This window comes from Asterias rubens, chromosome 1, assembly GCF_902459465.1.
Source record: "Asterias rubens chromosome 1, eAstRub1.3, whole genome shotgun sequence".
NCBI lineage: Eukaryota > Metazoa > Echinodermata > Asteroidea > Forcipulatida > Asteriidae > Asterias > Asterias rubens.
The window spans coordinates 11,007,322-11,031,149 of record NC_047062.1 but is presented as its reverse complement, the minus strand read 5'-3'; the positions used below and the strand labels follow the sequence as shown (position 1 = coordinate 11,031,149).

The window sequence follows — 23,828 nt, the reverse complement described above, 5'->3', positions numbered from 1 at the left end:
ATTTCATAAAGAGTTAAGACTAGTCTTATCTCAAGTTAGGATGAATATTAGAACTTACCTTAAGTTTTTAATATCTCCAATTGTAAGGCCTAGTCCTAACTCTTTGTTAAATCGAACCCCGAGCCCACAGAAGGGCCCCCTGGAAATGTTTAGGTAGGCCCTACTGCACTTTCGTCGTCATTTAAATATTTCTAGGCAAACAAGAATGGTGTGTGACAATACAAATGCCCCGCTGAGATAGGAGTTGCTACACCAAGTCCTTTTTGAGTTATTGTTTTAGCAAAAATTAGCTTAATATTTATCTGAGGGGGTCCAAAAACAACAGGCGTTTAGGGGATCCCATGACCAATCAACAAACCGAGTTTTTAAATGATACGCCAAGTCCTTCTTGAGATATCGCTCGGACAACATTTCTTTTGTTTTAGCCATAACGATCCTCATATTTATCTGAGGGGGTCCAAAAATAATAGGCTTCATGGGGGATCCAGTGACCAATCCACAAACCAAGTTTGGAGTTGATACGCTAAGTTCTTCTTGAGATATCGCTCGGACAAGGATGATGTGCACGCACACACAAGCAATGACAAGGCAAACACTATATGCCCCTTCGGCTGTCTTCGTCGGCGGGGCATAAAAATATATTTCTTAAGGGCCAGGGGAATATTGTAAACATGATCTCTGGTGCAATCTACGACATTTCAGAAAGCGTTTTAAACATTTTGTGGTTTTCCCCAATTTTGAAATAAGATATGCACATTGCAACAAGTCGTCAAGAGTACCGGATTAAATGTTCAATTTTATTCTGACACTTGACTCTCAAGGCAAACATTCCCAGGGTATCCACTTCCCGCTCTTTTCAACACGAGCCAAAGGACCATTATGTAATGCTAAAATAAACACAAACAAATCCACTGCATTGACATTTCTCGGATCCAGTCTCGAAAACAAATGATATCCATATTTATCTACATTGTTTGTACATAAGAAGTAAAAAAAAGAAAGCCGTTTTATTTTACAGACCTTAAAAAATCATTGATTGGAAGCAAACCCGATCACTTCTATTAACAAATATTTTTATAGAAGAATCAGAGCGTTCACTTATAAACTTATTATTAGGAAGGGATATGTCAAATTCAATTTTGTGATGTACCTATTTCCTATCCTGAGTTCTCATGCGAGCGGGGACAAATTCTATCTCTATCTTTCTGTTAAAGGCAGTGGACACTATTGGTAATTCATAAAAATAATTATTATCATAAAACCTTACTTGGTAATGAGTGATTGGAAGAGGATGATAGTATAAAACATTGTGAGAAAAGGGCTCCCTCTGAAGTAACGTAGTTTTCGAGAAAGAAGTAAATTTTCCTCAAATTTAATTTCGAGACCTCAGAATTAGATTTTGAGGTCTCGAAATCAAGCATCTGAAAGCACACAACTTCGTGTGACAAGGGTGTTTCTTCTTTCATTATTATCTCACAACTTCGACGACCAATTGAGTTAAAATGTGTACAGGTTTGTTATTTTAAGCTTATTTTGAGATACACCAAGTGAGAAGACTGGTCTTTGACAATTACCAAGTGTCAAGTGTCTTTAAAATGGTGTACATGCACATTGTAATTGTATTTGATACCATTCCAGTGCAAAATTTTTGTACATCCAAAATCTGAGATAAATGTGTCTGAACATTTTTGTGCATTGTTGTTTTTGTTACTAGCCGATTTTTTCAGAGCGAAATTTTAAACATGGAAGTCATAAGATGTCAACTGCCAATGGATCTTTACATACCAATGAGGATTTTTTTGTCGGTCACAACGTCATATTTCAAATGCCGTTTTGATTAACTATATCAAAATCAGGAATGAACAAAATTAACATTCCCGTACAAACATTGTACAGACTCATTTTCCTCAGAATGATGTCATCAGGGCCCTATTTCAAGTCCCTGCTTACCACTTATAAGCAAATAATTTGCTGGGAATTCAGCGCTTATGTCAAGCGTAACATATTTCATGGGTTAGCAGGGAATTTTTGCTTCAGCGCTAGGACAAAAAGCGGAAAATGGTGACCGTAAGCACGAATTCGGCGGTAAGCAGAGCCAAGAAATTGAACCCTGGTTTTTGGGATGTTGACAAATTTTGCACTGGAAGGGTATCATCTACAATGGCAGTCAGACCATTTGAACATTAGGCTAGAGAGTACATTTTCCACACTCACATAGGACTTCTGTTAAAGGAACACGTTGTCTTGGATCGGTCGAGTTGGTCTTTTTGAAAGCATTTAAAAAATTAAAACCGTTTGTTTTTAAATGCATAAGAGCCAGACAAACATGCTTCGGAATTGCAGGGATTTCCTTTAATGTCGCGAGGAAACACGGTCGGCCATTTATGGGCGTCAAAGCTTCTGATAAATAGCCGACTGTGTTAGTCTACGATGTAAAAAGAAAACCACGCAATTTCGAGGCATATTTGTGTAGATCATTGTATTCTACTTTTACTTCTTTCCTATTACAGTGTATATGCATTTGATAACAAACGGTTACCAACGCTTTTTATTGACCAATTCGTCTGATCCAAGGCAACATGTTCCTTTAATCTATGGGAAAATGAGTACATCAAAGAAAATGAGAACATCACAAATATTTCCCTTCCTCTTTCGTCAGAATGAAAAACTACGTACAGAATCTGTTATTCAAAACAATGCAAACAACACATTTATAAAACCATGTTGTTTTCATGAGTAGACTGTAATCAAGGTATAAAAAAATGAAATGTTTAAAACATTCATTAAGAGTTATGAACAAGAATTCCACCAAACCCATCTACATCATCAACGTAATCCTCAAATTGCCTTCTTTTTAAAAAAGAACAAAATTTCTGGTAATTATCGTTCTTCATCGGACCAATAATAATCTTGATCCTCATCTGGGTCAGAGTCAGAAACAGGGGTGACTTCAAACATGTCGGCCATCTTGCTTTTCATGGCATTTGTCAGCGAGGCACTACCTGAAGATTTTGCAATTCCTCTGCCGACCTGATGGAAGAGAAGAAGACGTTGGATATTTATTTATGAGATATTTGTTAAAATTCTATTATGAAACACTTACATGTGTCTGTAGCCCGTTGTAGCACTGCATGCTAAGATATTTTAAACCAAAATACAGAAAAACAATTATGAAACATTGGAAAGTGGCCATGCCAGAATTTGGTGATCTTCATGAAGGGGCAAATAAAACGTTTGAACGATCAGATGGGGCGTGTTTGTGAGGGCAACTATGATATGCCATCTTTGGTTTTCGAAATATCAAGGGTGTGTAGTAGATACGCACTTTGTTTGATGCAATTACTAATAAAATAGGCCCTAATTAACTGACTTTTTTTTATAGACACTGAACACTATTGGTTATTGTCAAAGACCAGTCTTCTCACTTGGTGTATCTCAACATATGCATAAAAAACAAACCTGCAAAAATTTGAGCTCAATTGGTTGTCCAAGTTGCCAGATAATAATGAAAGAAAAAACGACCTTGTCACACGAAGTCGTGTGCTTTCAGATGCTTGATTTTGAGACCTCACAATCTACATGTAATTCTGAGGTCTCAAAATCAAATTCGTGGAAAATTACTTCTTTCTCAAAAACAAAGTTACTTCAGAGAGTTGTTTCTCACAATGTTTTATACTATCAACCTCTACCTATTTCTCATTACCAAAGTAAGGTTTTATGCTTATAATTATTTTGAGTAATTACCAATAGTGTCCACTGCCTTTAATGCTCTTATTCTCATAATGCTCTTATTCTCTTATTCTCAGTTCCACATGATAATAAAGAACATAGTACCTTATTTGAGGTGAACGACCTCTGCGTGAATCCGCGGGCTTTCTTCTTCTTCTGCAAACCATGGATATATTGATCAATGTGCTTCCTGAAAACAAAATCAATTTGGTGGTCAACTTTAGGTCCAACTCAGTGGGGTCATTAAAGCTGTAGGTCCTGTGCGTTTTGTAATGCACTTAAAGAACCCAGTCGATCATTACGAGAAGGGGTTTGCCCCGGTCTTTGATTGGCTGCATATTACCCTAGAGGGGCCTTGCAAATAATGGTGCTATGAAAAGGAAACAAACGTAGCCCCACATTCCTTGGAGGAAAAACCTAAAACGCACTTTGGTCTACATGAAATGGTGCCACAAAAAAAACCTTTGTATATGTACATTATGTAGTTAGAAACACATTAAAAATTTAGAAGAAGAAGCAACAATGCTTAAAAACTTTCTTTGGGAAATCAATATTCACCAGAAAGAGAATTATGACCTTTGACCATGGGCAGCACTTTGATGGGATACTAGGCCCTATTCCTAGACTTGAGGACAAGTAATTAATGGTCTGTCACAGTGAGATAATCGAATCATGGTGGAGGCATCAAATACTGCAAAAGCTGCAGCCTGCCAACTATTACTCCCCAATGGACCGATCCGGCCTATCAATCAAACTGTGCGCATTCACCCATTTGACCAATCACAGCAATGATTGTGGTCGGACAAACTCGGTCATGCGTGCGCGTATATTTGGCACGCGCGGCAGAATCGTGCAGAATGGCATTGGGAGTGTTCGTACACGTGTCTTGCTCACGTGCGCGGTGGGCGGAGCTTAGTGGAAAGCCGGAACGGTCCATTAACTGCACAGTGCGAGAGCAGTAGTCTCTCGAGTGTCGCGGGAATCGGGGAGAGAGTCTGAACGCTATCAACGCGACAGACATCTAACGACTTGTCGAAAAGTCTAGCCTATTCCTTGCATATACACTACACATAATAGTGATAGTAACCATAGTAATAAAGCATTTACATAGTGCCTTTTAAGTTAGGCCGCAAAGCACTCACAAAAATACACAAATCAGCATCTATATTTACATAAAGTACATGCAAACTTTATCAATATGCAGTCAAAGCAAATCAAACATTCAATACAATTACAGGATTTTAGTAGAAAATATCAATATCAACCTAAAACAAGCGTGATGTTTGGTACTTGGAAAAAGTAGGAACATTACTTTAAAGACACTGGACACTATTGGTAAATGTCAAAGACTAGTCCTCATATTTGGTGTATCTTAACATATGCATCAAACAAACCTGTGAACATTTTAGCTCAATCGGTCGTCGAAGTTGACAGATATTAATGGAAAAAAAAACACCCTTGTCGCATCATGGTCACACGAAGTTGTGTGCTTTTGATCAGATGCTTGATTTTAGACCTTAAATTCTAAATCGTGGAAAATTACTTCTTTCCTGAAAACTACGTCACTTTAGAGGGAGGGAGCTGTTTTTCACAATGGTTTATACTATCAACCTCTCCCCATTTATACTTGTTACCAAGAAAGGTTTTATGCTAATAACTATTTTGAGTGATTACCAATAGTGTCCACTGCATTTAACCGAGAAAAAGGGTTGTTTTTATGCAAGTCGCCAGATACACAAGGCTGAAGGCAACTTCAAGGTGTGGGCTACGATAAAATTTTTCCAGAGGCTGTTGCCACCTACTGTTAGGGCTGAAACAGGGTTACCCCCTTTACAGTCCATATGGATGTAGGCTTGGGTATCATCAATCCGAACGAAGCCTGGCTGGTAGAGCAGAAAGCACTACCGCCCCAACTTTAAGAAGCAAGTGTCACGACCGGGGTTCGAACCCACACTTTGGTGATCAATCACCGGAGCTTGAATCGGGTTATCTTAACCGCTCGGCCTTGACAGGGCTGACCAACAAAGACCTTTTCGCAAGTACCCATTGCACAAGCGCTAACTGTTGAATGAGGTGGACGGTGGTCTTGCTAGAATTCAATCTTTTGATCGCTAACTAGACCAGCATGTACCTCATTCCACGCCTAGCGAGCACATACCCAGCATTTGCAATATAAAGGTTTTAGAGGAATTTTCAGGCTATTTTGTTTGTCCAAGTGAAAACATAAATCAAAAATCAAACTACAGATGGAAGAATATCGTGCTTGCTCCAATACCAGCACCACAACGTCCTCGCAAAGATTGCAACTCTGAACCCCTTGTGTGTGTACTTACCTGTCAACAGAGGGCAGCAGACTAGGACTAATGAGGTTGGAGTATGGTGTTTTCTTATCCGATAGGGGTAGCACCCCCTGATGGCGGATGCTTGGCGTCTTGAATTTTGCGGACCCAGGAGTCTTTCCAGCTGGGCCTTCTTCTTCGTCTATCTCCCATTCTCCAAGTGGTATCTGGAAAAAAACACAAAAAAAAAACAATCCAATCTGCTGCACCTTTGACCGCGCGAGGGCACTCTCAATTTTTGTTTTATTACTTCCGGGGTATATGCAATTCGTCCTGCTCAATTTAATTGGCGTTCTGTCACTTCTGTTGACCACAGTTTTAAGTTGTTTTAGAGGTGGATTAAAACGGCTCTTTTACTGTCCGTGATGGATATGATGTCTGTGATGGTGATGTGTTCCGGTCATTAATAGCTGTTTCGGGGATGAACTTATGAGCCCTATATAAGACTCTTCCTCTGTACACAGATACAGAGTCCTATCTATTAAGGCCTGTTTCTGGGGTGAAAAAATTTCAAAGCTTCATAACTCAAATCTTACCTGCAACAGATTCACATTCCATGGCGGCATACATTTTTCTGCGGTGGGTTTTGGTCCTCATATATTCCTCACAAATCCGTCATTTTCGTGAAATAATGCAGTTCCTAACTTTAAAAAAATTCCTGTTTTGATTGTGTTCTCAGTGTTGTCTAATGCCATGCGTACGCGTGAACTCTTGGTCACCGTATCTTGACTGCACAGGGTCAACACGCAACCGCAACGCAAGATTTGCACGTCGTGCGTACACATGGCAGACTGTGAGAGTACAAAAATTCCTTAACGTTGGGAGCTGCATTATTTCATAAAAATGACGGATTTGTGAAGAATAACTGACGATCAAAACCCACCGCAGAAAAAAAATGCTGCCATGGAATGTGAATCTGTTGAAAGTAGTGGTTTCTTGCAGGTAAGATTTCAGTTATGAAGCTTTGAAAATTATTCCGCCCCAGAAATGGGCCCTGATATCCAGGACGTCACTGTATTATACGAGTTGAATTAACTGATGGAGGGACCTTGTTTAGAATGATTTTACGAGAGAGGAAGCAACCATAATACAACACCTTGAAGAGATACAAAGTGAGGTGTTGAGTATTGCTGCCAGACCATGCTAGAAATCACAAATTTTGAAATCATTCAATTGGTCATGTATGGTGGCACCAGTACACTACTTCAACTTCAGTTACCTTGAGTTTCTTCTGTTTCTTGAACGGCGTGGATTCAAAGATGTCATCCTCATACCCTCGATTGTGTTGCTCCACCAGGTCCCTCAGCTGTCGTTTCCTCTTCATTGTACCCACCTTGGCCGTTAGAGCTATTGAAGCTGCAATATAAGGACACAAAAATAAGTTACCGGAGAAAGGGTGTATGTAACTACTGCCCCAAATTGTGCTTCAAGAAAACCGAGTGTGAAGGTTCGATTGGTTTTCTGCCATCCATAAGTCGATATAGGAAGGTTAAATTTTGCATGAGAATGGGGAAAACATCTCTTTGGGGTATTTGGTTGCACCCCTCCTAACCCCCCCCCCCCCCCCCCCCCCCCTAGCTACAACTCTTTAGATTTGACTTTATTACAGCTTCAACAAGCATGATATTTTGTTGTTAGAACAACAGATGGAAAATTTTCAAGTACAAAGCCTGATGATCTACATGTACACATGGAGTAAGCTAAAATAGACTTTTCAATCAAAACATTTCTGTGTTGCCGGAAAAAAAATTAAGTACAATGAATGTCACGGCTGCTTTGGAGCTACGCATCTTGTGTACATAATTTTTTGGGTAAATAATATCTTCACACTCTGAAAGACAGTCTGCTATATGAAAGTATTTGTTCACAAGGACAATAAAACTAACTTTTGTTCTTTTAGAAAACAATTCTAAAAATGAACGAAAAAATACTCACTTTTTGCTTGATTCTCCTGCTGTTTGGATTGCTCTTTTGTTGACTTTGTAGCGACAGAATTTGCAGGACTTAACCTTGTTGGACTGGTATAGAGAAATTTAAAAAGGGGGGGGGGAATTTAATTGGAATCAAATACCACCATGATAAGAAAAGAAACAAAATTAAAATTACCAACGCATGTACTTTCTGAGAACCTAATGCTGATGATACTTGTACTGCTAATTATCTACTATTGCTGCCTAAGTTAGGGAACAAGGTGGAATGGAATTCTACTTTAGCTTAGCATCAGAGGAACTCTTGAATAAGTATCTTCACTTCCCCAACGTCAGACAAGCTGGTCTCGCAGTCTAATTGTTCAGATTGCTATTTTTATTGACAGTTATAATAATTATTCTTGTAAACTTGTTCTATCAGCCACTTCTGTGTTTCAATTTGTTTTTATTTTATATAAAGGCACAGGATGTCCACCTTTGGCAATTTTCAAAGACTAGTATTCTCACTTGGTGTATCCCAACATACGCATAAAAAACAAATCTGTTAAAATTGGGGCTCAATTGGTTATCGGATTTGCAATCTGAAGTCTTTCTCTGATTCCAAATATTTGAGTGAGAAATTACCTTCCTCAAAAACTACGTTACTTCAGAGAGAGCTAATTCTCACAAAGTTTTATACTATCAACAGCTCTCCGTTGCTAGTTACCAAGTAAGTTTTCATATATTTTGAGTAATTACCAAATGTGTCCAGTGCCCTTAACAAAAACAAATTCTTTTTAAATTCACAAAACAAACCAGAAGAATAACTCACCGATGTGAAAGTTCAGGCTCATCGATTTGCCAAACGCTTTCTTCATTTCCGTCTTCGACGCTCGGTGTTCTGTTCGACGGCCTATCCCTAGTTTTCTTATTTTGTACCCTTCCTTTTTGCATGACGTTGGTCTTGATAGGGGATCCAGATATTTTCCCCTGGTGGAGCCTATTCCTACTGAGACCATCGTGGCTGTCTCTTTCAGATACTTCATCAGTTGTTTTGGAGTGAGTCTTTTGATGCCAAGCTGCTGCTTGGTTTTTGCTTACAGCTAAATGGTTTTGAGTGGTCTTCTTAGTTTCAGAATCATTCTCAGCTCTCTGACAGTTTCTCCTGGGTTGATGCCTCTGGATGACCACTGCTTTCTTGCTCAGTCCGCGATGGACAGGTTGCTTCTGGTGTTTACTTGTGTCGTCAGTATCCTCTGATGAGGTTTCGGAGCTTGTGAATCGCCCTGTTGAAGTTCTTAAGGGTACCACATGTTTCTCACGACATTGGTCATCTTCTGATGTCTGGACAGGTTTTCTCTGGATCGCCTTTCGGGAACGACTGCCCGATGATTTTTTTGAGTTTTTTCTTAAAGAATCAGAATTCTCCGAGCACTTAGTCTCATCGTCTGAGCTTGAAATATTGATAACCTTAGACGGATTCTCACTGTCGGGGACAGTGGTCGTTTCTGTGGTAGTCCCGTCGGTGTTGTAGTTAGGATCCTCTAGGGTGCCGTAAACTCGCCTGTGGGGTTTACCCCTGGTCACCCACGTCATGTTGACGCTTTTTTCTCCCTCTTCGCTCCAATTACTCACCGACTCTCCCGCTGTCGTTGAGGTTTGAGTGAAGAGAACTCTCTGAGGGTTGTCTTCATCACTGCTCAAGTCATAGACATCCGATGTGCTGGATGAATGACTGACCTTGATCCTCTCGGCGCTGGATGCCGATATCCTCACGGTTCTTTCTCTCATCTTGGCAATGCGCCCTTGTTTATGCTTCTCCACTACCGCCAAGATCTCCTGCTGAAGGTTCAACGTCGATGGTGCTACATTTGCCTTAGAGGGATGCTTTGATTGAAAAACTTCTGGCACAGATTTCTCATCACACAGCCCTGTGTCTGAGGACACCTGACTGTCAACGCTCCCTTGTGACTCGCTGCTCCCCTCAACACCATTTAGCGTTTTCCCAGAAAAGTCGGACTTAGCCTGGGCGACTTCCTCTTCTGTTCCTGGGCTTACTTGATAATAAAGTGGTGAAACCGGTGCCCCACTTGGATGCCGAGTGCTTCCATCCACAATCTTCCTGACTCTGTTTTTTCGCGGCGGGGGAGGTTGCTTCTGACAGTCCTGCCGACTTGACGCATGCATCGTAACTATTTCATGACTTGGGACACCTCTCCTTGACTCATCGATTGGTTTCAAAACAACTGAACTATCACTCTCAGCAAGGCGTTGCTTGGGAGGTCGACCCTGACCTCGTTTAGGTTTGCCTTTTCTCTCAGAGCAAAGTGTACCATCGTCTTGAGGTGCATCTGTATTATCAGATGAAGCTGCAGTGTTCCTAGTTATCCTGAGTGCCCTTCTGGCCAAATCATTCCCTTTAGACTTTCGGTGTTGCTGACTTTTACCGGTTGGTACCACTGTGGTATCAGTATCTGTGTCCAAACACGAAGTAGTCGTGTTATCTCCCTCACTCTCCAGCTCTTGGTAGTTGCTTTTTTTCAGTTGTGTTTTGTGTTTCTTCTGTTTCGCTGTGTCCACCGCCTTCTCTTTCTTAATATAATTGCGTGTCTTTGCTCGCACTGCTCTCTGAATTGAAAAAACAAATATTGAATATTTATTGTTGACTGTACATTACTTAGATAAATATAAATTTGAAGGGGGGGGGGATGGGTGAATTTTATAAAAATATAACTATTCAGTCTAACTAATAGTACAATGTCAATTCAACAATCGGAGATTCTTGGAAAGGTTTTAAGTTATTGTGCCTTGAATAAGATTTAAGATTGGAAATTTAAAAATGCAACTAAATCTTCAATTTGATATCATCGGACATGATTTTTGATCCTTGGGAAAAAAGTAGGAAAATCTTTTTGGGCACAAGGACTGACCTTCTTGTTTATAATGAGTAGGGGTTTAATGTACTTTTCAGGCTGTTTCTGATTGCTCAGAGTCTTAAATCAGACTAGAGTAGGATGAATATTAGGCCTGGGTGACGAGTGAAATTTACTACTCCACTAGTCCTGCCGCAACCCAAGCTGCATTGAAGTATAATGTTTGCCGCAGGCACAAAATATCGCTCAAAGGATTGTGTGTCACTGATGTCTGATTATGTTTCGTAAGTAAATTATACATGTACTGTCATGAATAAGCGACACAATTTGTTCACCCAAAGGGTAGTCGCGACTAATTTTGTAGTAGTCGTGGCGGCACAGTTAACCAATTAGTTGAAAAACAGTAGTCACGACACAACTAAGCAATCATAGTCACGACTACGATACTAGACGCCAAGTCTTAAGGAATACTATGCCTACACTGTATGTCATTCAGATATATAATATCTCTGTTAGTAAACAAAAATGAAGGACTTGAAAAGGCCTAAAGATCAAGGTCGCTTACCGGTCCAATTTCCAGAGAATCTTGCAGACTTATCTTGGAAGCAGACACAGACGTGAGGTCTTCTGTCCCTGAGAGGATCTCAACAAAGTCTAGGGAGGTGTTGTGACGGATGCGCTGGCCAGTCCAGTACGCTAGGGGAGGCTTGAGCAGACGACCGCTACTGGATCGGTGCAGGTCCTTTACGCAAAGATTCTGAGCTGTGTGGAGAGGAATACATTGAAAGGGTTAACCCTCCTACTTTCTGACCATTTAATATCATCCACTGTGGTGTTTTGAAGGCTAAATGCACCAAACTGGCAGAAGGTTTATTGAATACCGATTGACCATATGAAAGTATTTAATACATGAAGACATGGTAATACATGGTTGTACTCGCAAGTTTACTATTGACAATTTAAAAATCATTCATATTTACTTCTTACCATTTAAAGGAACATTACAGAATTCGAAAGAAAAAAACTTGTCTAAGATCACAGACTGACATAACTTAAACTTACACGATCTAATGATAATGGTAGCGAACACATCCCTTGAAATATTTGTCTGAATTGTCATATTTGATGAGAATTAAATCAAACTAAATGCAAAATGTGTTGTCAGTTTTTCACCATTTTCTCATGACCCAAATGGCCGATCAATCTCAAACTTCTACAGGTTTGTCAGTTTATGTATACGGTGGACACATAAAGTGCTTACACTGCCAGAAAAAAAAACATTTCTTTAATGTTCCTTAAAATTGGGTTATAAAACCACTTACGTGTCAATTCAACTAGGTTTTTCTTCTTGACTTTCTTGATGGAATCGTTGAAGGTTTGCTCAACGAGGATCGGCACAGGAGACAGTCCAAGAGGCTCCTTCTGATGGGTCGCCTCGTTGGATTCCATTCCTGATTCCCTGTTGAGAAGAAGAAACATTCCTTATTGTTATTTCATTCAATAGTCGACCATGATCATGTAACCCATAAACACATGATAACCATAATATGATAGTATCTATGTATACAGCGCTTATTACTTTGTTTCTAAGCGCTATGGTGCTGTAGTCCTTGAAGAACAATAGTAAAACAAAAGGTCGATTTCACAAAGGAGTTAGGACTAGTACTAACTTAAGACTAGTCCTAGGAGATTTAGAATTTGAGGTCTCTAAATCAAGCATGTATAAGTGACGAGGGTGTTTTTTCTTTCATTATTATCTCGCAACTTCGACGACCAATTGAGCTCAACTTTTCACAGGTTTGTTAGTTTATGCATATGTTCAGATACACCAACTGTGAAGACTAGTCTTTGACAATAACCAATAGTGTCCAGTTTCTTTAAACAAGGTGCTATACTTGAAACTTTGCATGGTGGAATTCTGATCTAGTACGATTTGCGGTAACACCATGTAATGATAATCTCTAACTGAGCTGCGGTGGTTCTGAAAAGAACTCAAAACAGAACCACCCCAACTCAGTTAGAGATAATCATTAAGGTATTCCTGCAAACCATACTAGAATGTTCTATACATAAAGTAACACAAAAATGATGTGAAGATCCTAACGTGGATCAAAACACGTGCATTGTGAAGATCCAAACAAGTGCATTAGAGCCTTATGTGGTTGTCCGCTACTATAGAGGCAAGACAGCTCATCTGTAGAATGCCAACACGTCAATCGGGAGGTCGCTGGTTCAAATCCCACTCTGGTTATTCTCAACATAAAGAGTCTGAAAGCTTACATTTTTTCTGAATCAAGGAAGTGATCATACAGCAACTCTTGCCAGTTTGGAGGAAAGCCTTTTTGAAAACTGCGAACAAATTGTTCTGAAAATCCTGAAAAAAGGGGGGAAAAAAAAATAAGATATGAAATAACCTTTTTTACAAAAACATCTAAAGTTTTTGAGCTTTTATGACAGAGAGTCGAAAGAGTCTTTCAAGTTACTTAAAGAGTCCATGGCCCGATTCAATAAAGCTGCTTAAGCACAAAAATAAGCTAAGCACAACAAAATTATGCTTACCAGAGTAAGGTTACCAGCCAAAATACCATGTCACATGTACCATTTCTGACTGATATCCTGCTAACTTCTACGAAGTAGTAATTTGTTAAGCAAAATTGTCTGCTTATAGCAGCTTTATGAAACTGGGTTCTGGACTTGATTTTAAAAAAGCTTTTAAAAGCAATTTCATATTGGTGAAAGTGAAAGAAAAATAAAGGTACAAGGCAAAGGTTGATCAGTGAAATCCTGAAATCTGCTGCTTATTCATAAATGAGCTTTCACTCATACATCGTCACCAAAACCACTTAAAAAAAAAAAAAAAAAAACTATTTCCACAAGCTGTAACCAGCCTTGGTGTGTAGTGCGCATGCGCTGAAACAACATTTTTTAAACAACTAACGCACAAGCATCTATAGATACATTAAATGGTGTATGTTCATGGCAATGGAAAGTGCCTGGTTGGGCAAATTTGTGTCGCCACAAACTGACAAAAACCTTTGTTACTATTTTGCTTATTAATTTAGGGTTAAAGGCCTCAAGTCCACACTGTAAGAAAACTAGTTTAAAATACCCCATTTTTAGTTTGGCAATACCCATATATTTTGTAGGAAAGCTTGATTTTGAATTATGTTCAACTTCAGAATTTGGTTTTCCTCGATTGATACTTTTGACTGGTACACTGAACTAGTGTATCAGTTTGTGGAATCAGTGACATTAGCGAGCTTTCATTTTTGACAACGGATGGTTCTGTGATGGTAATGACAACATTTTGCATCATCTGCACATGTAACGGCTTTGAGGACGGTCGTCCCTCAATTTCTACGACGATAATTGGATGAATTTGCATTGTGCTGAAAACAACAACGTTTGGCTGAAAACTGCTAACCATCGCAAAACCATCCGTCATCAAAAATGAAAACTCCCTAATATGTACTGGGAGAGGACAAATCTTACCCTGTTCCATGGCTAGTGTTCGGTCCATCTTGCCTGAAAGACGATACAGGGTACCAGACTTTGTGGCTAGTAAGCGAGGTTTGATCCGTACGCTGATGGCTGTGCTGTGCCAGAACTGGCCTGCATGGTCTCCACTGTTGGAATAAAACACAACGTGAATAATGGTCAGGTTCCCAATGGGCAAGGCCATTTTCATTTTTGAAAGAGCACTTAACTTTTAAAGGGGCACCAAGGCCATAACCAAGGCCATGTAATTCCTGGCCTGACATGTACCCATCTCTATTTTCAAGATGCACATTCTTTTCAGGGCCTAACTTTATAGAGTTGCTACTTAAAGTGCTCACATAAAGTAGCCAACCAGAAAAGGTTTAAAATTCCAAAGAGTTGCTATTTAACACAAAACACAATATCCACAGATTTACATCAAACACTGTTTGAAGATAATGATAGTAGAAAGCTTACCTTTAAATATACTAGCTGGGGTGCTGTAGTTTGTTTACTCATTTCTCAAAAAGTACAGCATCTCGGCAAGTAATATTTTTAAGGGAAGCTTTCAACCACCATTATTTTAAACTGTGTGAGTTGAATGTTAATCTGTGGACAGTGTGCTTTGTGTCCTACAAAAAGTACCCAGACCCTTTAAAATAAAGTACATGAAGAATTTAATCAAGGTCAGCTAAAGTAACATATACCACATGTACAATCTGGGACTGATATCCTGCTTATTTTTGCTTAGCGGAAAATTTTCTGCTAAGCATCTCAATGAATTTGGCCCAGATTACTGAGTTGTGTACATAGAAGTAATACTCACACTCTGTGACCCTCAACACACACGCCTTCACATTTTGGCACTGGCTTGACGATCCATCGGTTGATGATCGTTTCTGGCTTCTTCTACAACAAAATAAATGAACAAAACTTAACAATTTATTGCTTTCAGAAACCCAACTGATAAATTGACACAAAAAAGACATGTATGTCCTTAAGCGAGACACTTGACCATGATTGCTTCGTAAACATTGGGGAGATAGTGCTTTCTGCTCTACCAACCAGGCTTCTTATGGATGATACCCATGCCTACACGTATGGACTGTAATGGACTGGAACATATACCTTCCCTTTAAGACAAGTGGGGTTGTCTGGGGATTTACCTTGGGTATCCTGGGCGTCTCGTCAGAGGTTGAGCTTTTGTTCCGCTGCCGTCCATCACCATGCTCTATTTCCTCAGGGTCGTTTATCTCTTCATGTATTGGTTTATCCAGTGAGAAATTATCATTATTATCCACCACTGTTGGTTGTTTGCACAAGACCACAGAAAGAAAACAAATCATTTCAAAATAATTAATAACTTGCTTTGTTTCAAAATATCAATCTTTCCTAGCTACAATTTGGGAGAGAATACACACAAACTTTCAAAACTGATCAAAGTCCAAAATATAATGATCAAAATACAGAATCAGCAGTGACAGTAATTTTGACAAAAAGGTCTGAACTTTCATCCAAATTTAAAGGGTTTAGGTGTATGTACTTTTTGGTAAAAACCTTTCCTTAAGCAAGTCACCAAAACAATTATTGGCTCAGTGGAGAGACGAAAACTATTTTAGGATGTAAAACGTATTTACCAGTTATTATTGTGACATGGTTTTACTCATTTCTAAAAAAAGACAGCACACCTCAGCAAGTCAAATTTTAAGCTTTCTACTATCATTATCTTCAAACTGTGTGAGTTGTAAATCCTACAAAAAGTACCTGGACCCTTTAAAGAGGTATGCATTATCCACAAGAACGAAGGGCTTATAGTTCAAAATGTTGACAGGACCAGAATTAATTTCACAAAACCAGAATCATCATGACTTACACGTAAGCACTGAGGTCACAACTAGCTCATTTGTCATGCTCTAAGTGTACTTCGATTCTCAACAGAGTTGAAAGATACTTAAATCAGATTCATTAAGCAACATTTGTTTTATTATTAAGCATTATTATTCAAGTAAAAACGCACAATACCACTACAAATGTAGGCATGTCTGGGCCCAATAGAGCTGCTTAGCAGCCGATTTTGTGCTTACTGTGCCGTTTCCATTTCATAGCACAGCTAACCGTAAGCACACGAAAAGGCATGCTAATCTTCCAGTGCTTACTGCACGAAAAATGAATGACGTAACAATACAAATCAATGGTTAACGCACAATATGGCTGCCTAATTTTTCTGCTAACATGTGAAATACGCTCGCACCTTAGCAAATTATTCTGCTATGTACAGTAAGCACGAAAATTTGCTTAGCATTTAGCAGCTCCATGAAATTGGGCCCAGGGTCCAATTTCAAAGAGCTTCTAAGCTAAAAAATTTGCTTATAAAAGCGTGATATTTCTTGCTTTATAAAAAAAAGATTACCAACCAAATTTTCACATGGTTTTCAGAATAAGCAAACAACAGCAAAAAACAGTAACAAGCAATATGCAACAAATGACAATTGGGTTGGTAATCCTGTTTTTATCAAGGAAGAAATTTCATGCTGAGCAAATTTTTGTGCTTAGCAGCTCTATCAGAAATCACTGGCGTTGGGCCTATGGTGCAGTGTTAATTTTGAGCCTTGTAACGATCGAAGTTATAGACCGTCAGGAACAGTATTTGCAGTGCTAGAGAGGTAAATCAAAGACCATGATTTCTTTACGTCTGAAAAAAACATCTTTTGATTTCACCTAGCAGACAAAAAAAGGGTCTGAACTGAATACAGATAAAAAAGCTGAACTTCTTATATCAGGTCCCGTTTTTCCATACGATTATTTGGAAATATTATCACTTACCCTGTTCTTCCATCCCTACATCAGTTGGATCTGATGTCTCTGACATTTCCTTCCCCACCGTAGTTTCGTCCTCTCCCCTCTTGCCCAAGTCATCTTCAGCTGCCTCGTCCTCACTTTCTTCTTCCTCATCATCTGGCGATTCTCTTTCCATTCTATCATCATCCTCATCATTTCCATCCTCACTGGTTTCTTGGCTGCCTGCCACTCTTCCTTCATACGGAATCTCCGATCTGAGACTTTCTTCTTCGAGAGCCTGTAGACTCCTGATCAGACATCCTGCATAACGTTTACTTCCCTTTGATCTAGATTTCAGCCGATCGCTCCTGTGATTCACAGGCGTCTCGTCAGACAGTGAGACCTCCGATACCTCAGGTGTCACCAGGGGGGACAAAGTCAATACTTGAGTACCTTTAGGAGTCTGGTTGGACCGACCATCAACGTCTCTCATGCTGGACTGCGTACTCCTCTTTGATTCTTGATGGGGGCTTGCCAGGTTACGGTCTTGATAAAGTCCACGTTGTTGCACTGACCTCTTTTGACCCTCATAAATACCGGCTCCAGAGTTGTCCTGATGGGATTCCTCAAAGGTTGGTTCTGGATCCTTATCAAGCCGCGATTTCGCTTGACTAGTCCTAATGATAGCGCCTGATACATTATTACCGTCTTCATTCTCATACGCCAACCTGTGATGTGAAGTTGTTGGCGTGAACAAATCATCAGGAATCTGTCTTCCCTGCTTAACGACATCGCCCCCACACCTGGGATGTTCATCAGGGGTTCTTTCCTTATCAGGGGAAGCTAGCTTCTGAATGAGACTGTGCAGGTTGGGTGTCCTCTGTCTACGATTACTCTGTCTTTGTAGACCCTGATGAAGACGAGGCTGTGGGGATAGAACTGTCTGATTACCCTCTACGATAACCACTTCATCTTGAGGTGAATCCCAAGAATTACTGGAGTTGAAACTGGACAAGCTGCCCTCGGGCGTTCTTGTTAACAGTTCCTCTCTGATCCTCGGGCCTGCTGAACTTCTTGCCTTGGGCAGTTCCTTTTCATGTTCCACCGGTTGTGAGTCTTGGCTTTGGGCACACTTTGCTGGCATTGACTTTTTAGGAGTGACAAGTGGAATCTTGAACCTCTTGGCCGTTGTTGAGTTCCTGCTGCCACCGTCCCTCGAGACGGGTTTTTTAGGGCTTTGTTTCACCGTCAGCCCCTGCAGAAACACCTATACAAGATGGAATTAGATAAACCTTTATATAACGCTTATTTACAACAATCCATTATTGCTTCATAAAAAGTTGGGAAGGTAGTGCTTTCGGCTCTACCAGCGAGGCTCCTAGTGGAAGATACCCATACATCCTAACGGATAGTGAAGGGGGTTACCCTTTTTCAGCCCCAGGAGTAGGGTGGTACTGTACCTGTGTGCCCCTGGTGAATGTTGATTTAGGCCAACATTGAAGTGACTGTCTGTGGCTTTGTGATGCTAGGCGACGTCTAATAAAATACTAATAATAAGGTCAATACATGTAGTTGCGCTATTATCACCAATTTCTCATAAAGAACTTTTGGAAGAAGGAAAATAAAGTTCAAAGTAAAAAAAAAAAAGAAGAAAAAAAAAAGGGGGCTTGGTTAAAATAAGGCATATTTATCCGATTGCTTTTTGGGCCTGCAGTTCAGCAGTCCACACTGTCAGACAACTTACATGTGCTAGCAAGGACTTAAAAGGAATGATGTCGGCAGAGTTAAAGGTACATGTAACGGAAGCAACTTTAACTTAATGTTTTCAGTGCAGCCAAAATGATTGAACTTCAACCTGAATTCAGATAAATGCCTTGGCACAACTTATTACATATTTTTTTTTTAATTCCATGATTGTTTTAGCGAAAACTTGCCTTGGCCATGGGGCTCTGCTGATAGAGTTTCTGGAACTGATCAACGTAGTACATCGGAACTGGTTTAAGCAGAGAACTGTTTGGGAAGAAGAGAGAAATAATAAGAAGACTCGAATAAGAAGTTTACAAGTCACCATCATACATCTGACCTGCTACAACCGTATGTCCCAGCGCTTTCCTTACGCTCTTCCTCAGAGAACCTCTTGGCCGAACATCGCACTGTCTGTAGAGCTGGTTCATGTGCATTTTCTGCTAATGCTCCAAATCTATGGAACTCATTGCCATCACATCTTCGCCATGCAACTTCACTTCCACAATTCAAGAAACTATTTAAGATTCACTTGACCGTTTTATTTCACTTTAAATTGGAGCATCTTGAGTTTGGAATTCTTTGTTGCATCTTCTGTGGGCGCTTTGTAACCTTGGGAAAAAAGGCGCTCATATAATTGCTGAAATGAATGTATGGAATGTACATGTATGATGTGTTTTTAAACACTCTCTCTACTACATTGTACAGACTTCTCACAGCCATAGATGCAACATGAAACAACTGATGATTGGGCCCAACTGTTTCAGTGCAATACAATTCAGCATCAAGCTTGTTTCTTTATCAAAAGTACAATGATGGCTTTGTTGAGCGCAAACAAAAATCTGCATGTAAGTTTTTAAAAATGCCTCCACAGATAAAGAAAGTACTGGCCCCTTCATGTTATTTACTTTGTGCTCAATAGCTCTGTTAGACTTCTCACTTTTGTGATTAAAAACACAATTTGTTTTTCTTCTAAACCCTAATATTTTAGCATGGATTTCTTTTCTCTGAAATTCTATGAATTCAGAAACTCGTTTTTAAAGTACAAGATATCATTTAATACAACAAAATATATAAAACCATAATGATTAGAAACGATTATCAATTATATCGATCCTCGCTTGAAAAAAAGTTGCAAGTTTAATCTAAAATTCTGGAAAATATGTGGAGGTCAGAAACAAAGAAAATTCTGCAAGTAGTGGTTTTGGAATCAGAAATGACGGCCGGGTTTTACAGCAGCCAACCCATTGGTGGACAAAAACCCCTGAATATTAAATATACACACCTGGTCCCGGCAGATGAGCGTTGGTCAGAATCCGTTTCCATTGTGTGTCAGTTGAGTTGAATATTATCACACTTCGTTTTAGATGCTTACAATAATGAGATCTTCATCTTGGCTCAGAGATCATACTGTTGGTAAGACTTAGATTGAGAAAAAACATTTCTTAGTTAGTTGAGGAAGTTAAAAAAAAAAAAAATGCAAGATCAGATATTTACGCCCCACTTTAACACTCAACTAATTACAGTTGGGACTTTATCATCGTCAAGATGGGGCAGAACATTGTCATGCTAACTGGGAAATGTTGCTGAAGACAAGAGTGAAGGAAACATGGTGAGAATCAGACCCAGTAACTGGGGCTCTGCACTCATGATGTACTAATCACTTGACATATTTATTTTGCATCTTTGTATTAGAACCCCAGAGAGGTCACGATACAGGATATTATTGGATGAACCTCATCTCGCTTTGATTTACTTGTTACCCAACCACGAAAAATGCCTCAATCAAAATTACAAAAAAGACCAAACCAAATGCAAAAAATTGCTAAAAATCACCTACTCTACAGTGCTACCATGGAGGTAGAAATAATCACATCACATACACTGTATTCTACAGACGCAGTCCTGCAAATATGGAAGTTGTTACAAATGAGTCAGAAGCCCCAGTTACCATACCGCCTTGGCTGTAAAACATTGTTTGTCCTATCTATATCATTATCATATTTTTGGGGTTATTTATTTATTTTTTGGGTTTTAATTTTATTTCATATGATTCATGAATATGATTTATGAATGTGATGATGGCGGTCCTACTAAAAGCCGACAACAAGTCCAGAGCGCCGCCAACACGCCGCCAACAAGTTTTAAAAACCTCAAAAATGGCCAATAAACCATAGATAAATTAGAACTGTTTGCTCTGTAATATAAACATAAATTTAACGGAAAAACTTCACGAAAAAGTGTGAATTTTTTAACCAGAAAAAAACTTCACTTGCACGGAAAGCGGTCGGACGCCATCTTGGCTTAAAAACAGTGTTCGGACCAGACCATTATGATATGGGTAGATTTAGCACTTGTCAACAACAGAGGGTGGGCTTCATGTGAAGACCTTCACTGCAGTGTGCGCAGTGCATGACGCCCGCCCTCTATTGCTAAATCTGACTTACCCGCATCATAATGGACTGGTCCAAACCTGATTTTAAGCCAAGATGGCGTTCGACCGTTTGCCGTGAAAGTTAAGGGCTTTTTCTGGTTAAAAATTCCCACTTTTCATGAAGTTTTTCCGATAAATTTATGTTTATATTACAGAACTCACATAGTTCTAATATACTCCTAGAACTATTTCGGTTTCATCCGCCTATCGTCTCCCGTAACCTCATAGGTTTATATCTCTCACGCGTTTAACGACCCGTAGTTCAATGAATTTTGGAATCAGAAATCTCTCTTTATTTTTTTTCTTTAATCTCGCCAAAATTAGGCTCTATGTGTCCTTTGATATATCAATGTGCGCGGGCGCGACCAGAGAATCCACTCCGCAATCTCAAAAATTGTTAAAAATGATAAATTCTTACCGTAATTTCGGATTCTCTATCTACTGTACGTGTTACTCCTCTGCCAACAATAATTGAAAATTACCCGACCTCGTTTTGCGAGAGTGCGTCACGAGAGGGCGGGTACGATCCGTGATTTGTGTATACAAAACATACACGGAACCATGAAGCTCGCACAGGGTACCAGTATGTACACGGCTGTGTGCAAAAAGTTTTTGAGGTATTTTAAACTTGTTGGCGCTCTGGTCTTGTTGTCGGCGTTGTCGGCTTTTACTAGTAGGACCCGATGATGGACATAACGAATGAAAAAGTTGTGGCAGGATACGGAAACCCTTCCCTCTCATGCCCCTCCCCTACCCTATTATAATATAGTGATGGCTTCAAACGTGAATTTATGACAGCTAGCTGCACAATCAACTGGATGTGTATATTTTGTATTGTAAAGACTAAAGTTCCCCGTGCATGCAGAGAAATGCATACATCATGATCAGGATACCAGTCATCTCGCCCCCCAGCAAAGTCGCCCACAACAAAGTCGCCCCCAGCAAAGTCACCCACTACAAAGTCGCCCCCCAGCAAAGTCGCCCACTACAAAGTCGCCCCTCCCTTACAAAGTCGCCCCCTGTCAAAGTCGCCCCTCACAAAGTCGCCCCCTGATATAGTCGCCCCCCAACAATGTCGCCCCCGACACAGTCGCCCCCTAACAAAGTCGCCCAAGAAGATTTCACTAAGTGAGGGCGCCCTTTGTTAACGGTTTAGATTCAACCATTGGAGATTCCAGGCTTGGCGAATGCTCTGTCTTTTCTCTAGATAACTAATTAGCTATTTTCTTTTTTTTTATACTTTGAATTGGCCTTCTAATATTATGTAAATCTGTATCGAACATAGACAGTTTTCTGAATTAAATTAAGCATGCCAACCATTTAAGATTGTATACATAATTATTGCTGTGCATAATTTTTAATCCATACCGGAAACATATTTTTATACCCAATATTTTTAGTTAATATTTTTAATCAATTTGTTTTAACAATAAACAATTGTTATGACTAAAATGTGATTTTGTCTGTAGGCCTAGTGATCGACTTAGGGTTTTAATTAAAGTAGGCAACCTGTCAACTTATCACAACAATAAAACTTCAAGAACTTCAAATAATGTATCAAAACACATCAGTTTTAGAGTTAACATAATTTTATTCAATTAAACAACATATAGACTATAAAAAAAGAAGGTTTTAAATATAAAAAAAAAACAATTAGAACTTTATTTAAAAGCAAATAATATGTAACCACCATAACTTTTAATAAATTCGCGAATAATTACCATTGCACAAACATTTACACAAAGATTAAACACGCTCAAACCCGTCGTGCACGCTAAAAATACCGTATCATTCCTTCTGTAACAGCATGAAGGTGCCTACATTTCGAAAGCGCCCCACTTTTGTGTACGTCGCTCAACCATGCACTGGGCGACTTTGTTAGGGGGCGACAGTGTCGGGGGGCACCTTTGTTGGGGGGCGACTCTGTCAGGGGGCGACTTTGTGAGGGGCGACTTTGACAGGGGGCGACTTTGTAAGTGAGGGGCGACTTTGTGGTGGGCGACTTTGCTGGGGGGCGACTTTGTAGTGGGACACTTTGCTGGGGGGCGACTTTGTTCTGGGCGACCTTGCTGGGGGGCGAGATGACTGGTTTCCCATAATCATGTATTACATGATGTATTTCTCTATGTCAATCAATTCAGCATGTTCAGTGACACTGTATTCCTTGTAAGTGTAACTGTTGACAAGTTACAGTGCTGTGGCTTTGATTTGAATTATAACATCACAACATCAATGAAACGCTCCGAAACGGCACTTACCCCTAAAACAATGATTTAACAGTGACTCTTCTGCGTTGAATACTTTAATAAGCGATGGAATAAGCAATTCCTAAATTCTCAACTCCAGAAATCCATTTTGAAACAGTTTTGTATGGGCATAGCCGCGCCAGTCAGTGAATAGACTGGCCCCTGTACACCTAACAGTATATGCACGTACATTACCAAGGGCAATTGGAAAGGAAGGGCAGGGATCCTTTCAAAACAGGGACATTCAAAAACAATGGACACATGAGGGCGCTAGACAAGGTCCCCTTAAAAATTAAAAGTAA

General features: G+C 39.7%; 1 protein-coding gene across 1 annotated transcript; it reads right to left on the bottom strand.

The window, feature by feature from the left end:
* Positions 1-1,524: 1,524 nt before the first annotated feature.
* Positions 1,525-23,659, bottom strand: LOC117293812. Its single transcript, XM_033776267.1, has 16 exons — positions 23,539-23,659; positions 20,132-20,268; positions 19,038-19,113; positions 17,149-18,370; positions 15,492-15,628; positions 15,152-15,234; positions 14,341-14,474; positions 13,129-13,222; positions 12,171-12,307; positions 11,414-11,610; positions 8,808-10,603; positions 8,004-8,086; positions 7,288-7,424; positions 6,063-6,235; positions 3,835-3,919; positions 1,525-3,030 (listed from the first exon to the last, which is right to left on the bottom strand). Exons 2-16 carry the CDS (start codon positions 20,170-20,172, stop codon positions 2,881-2,883), a joined length of 4,545 nt encoding a protein of 1,514 aa, XP_033632158.1. The 5' UTR covers positions 20,173-20,268; positions 23,539-23,659; the 3' UTR covers positions 1,525-2,880.
* Positions 23,660-23,828: the final 169 nt, after the last annotated feature.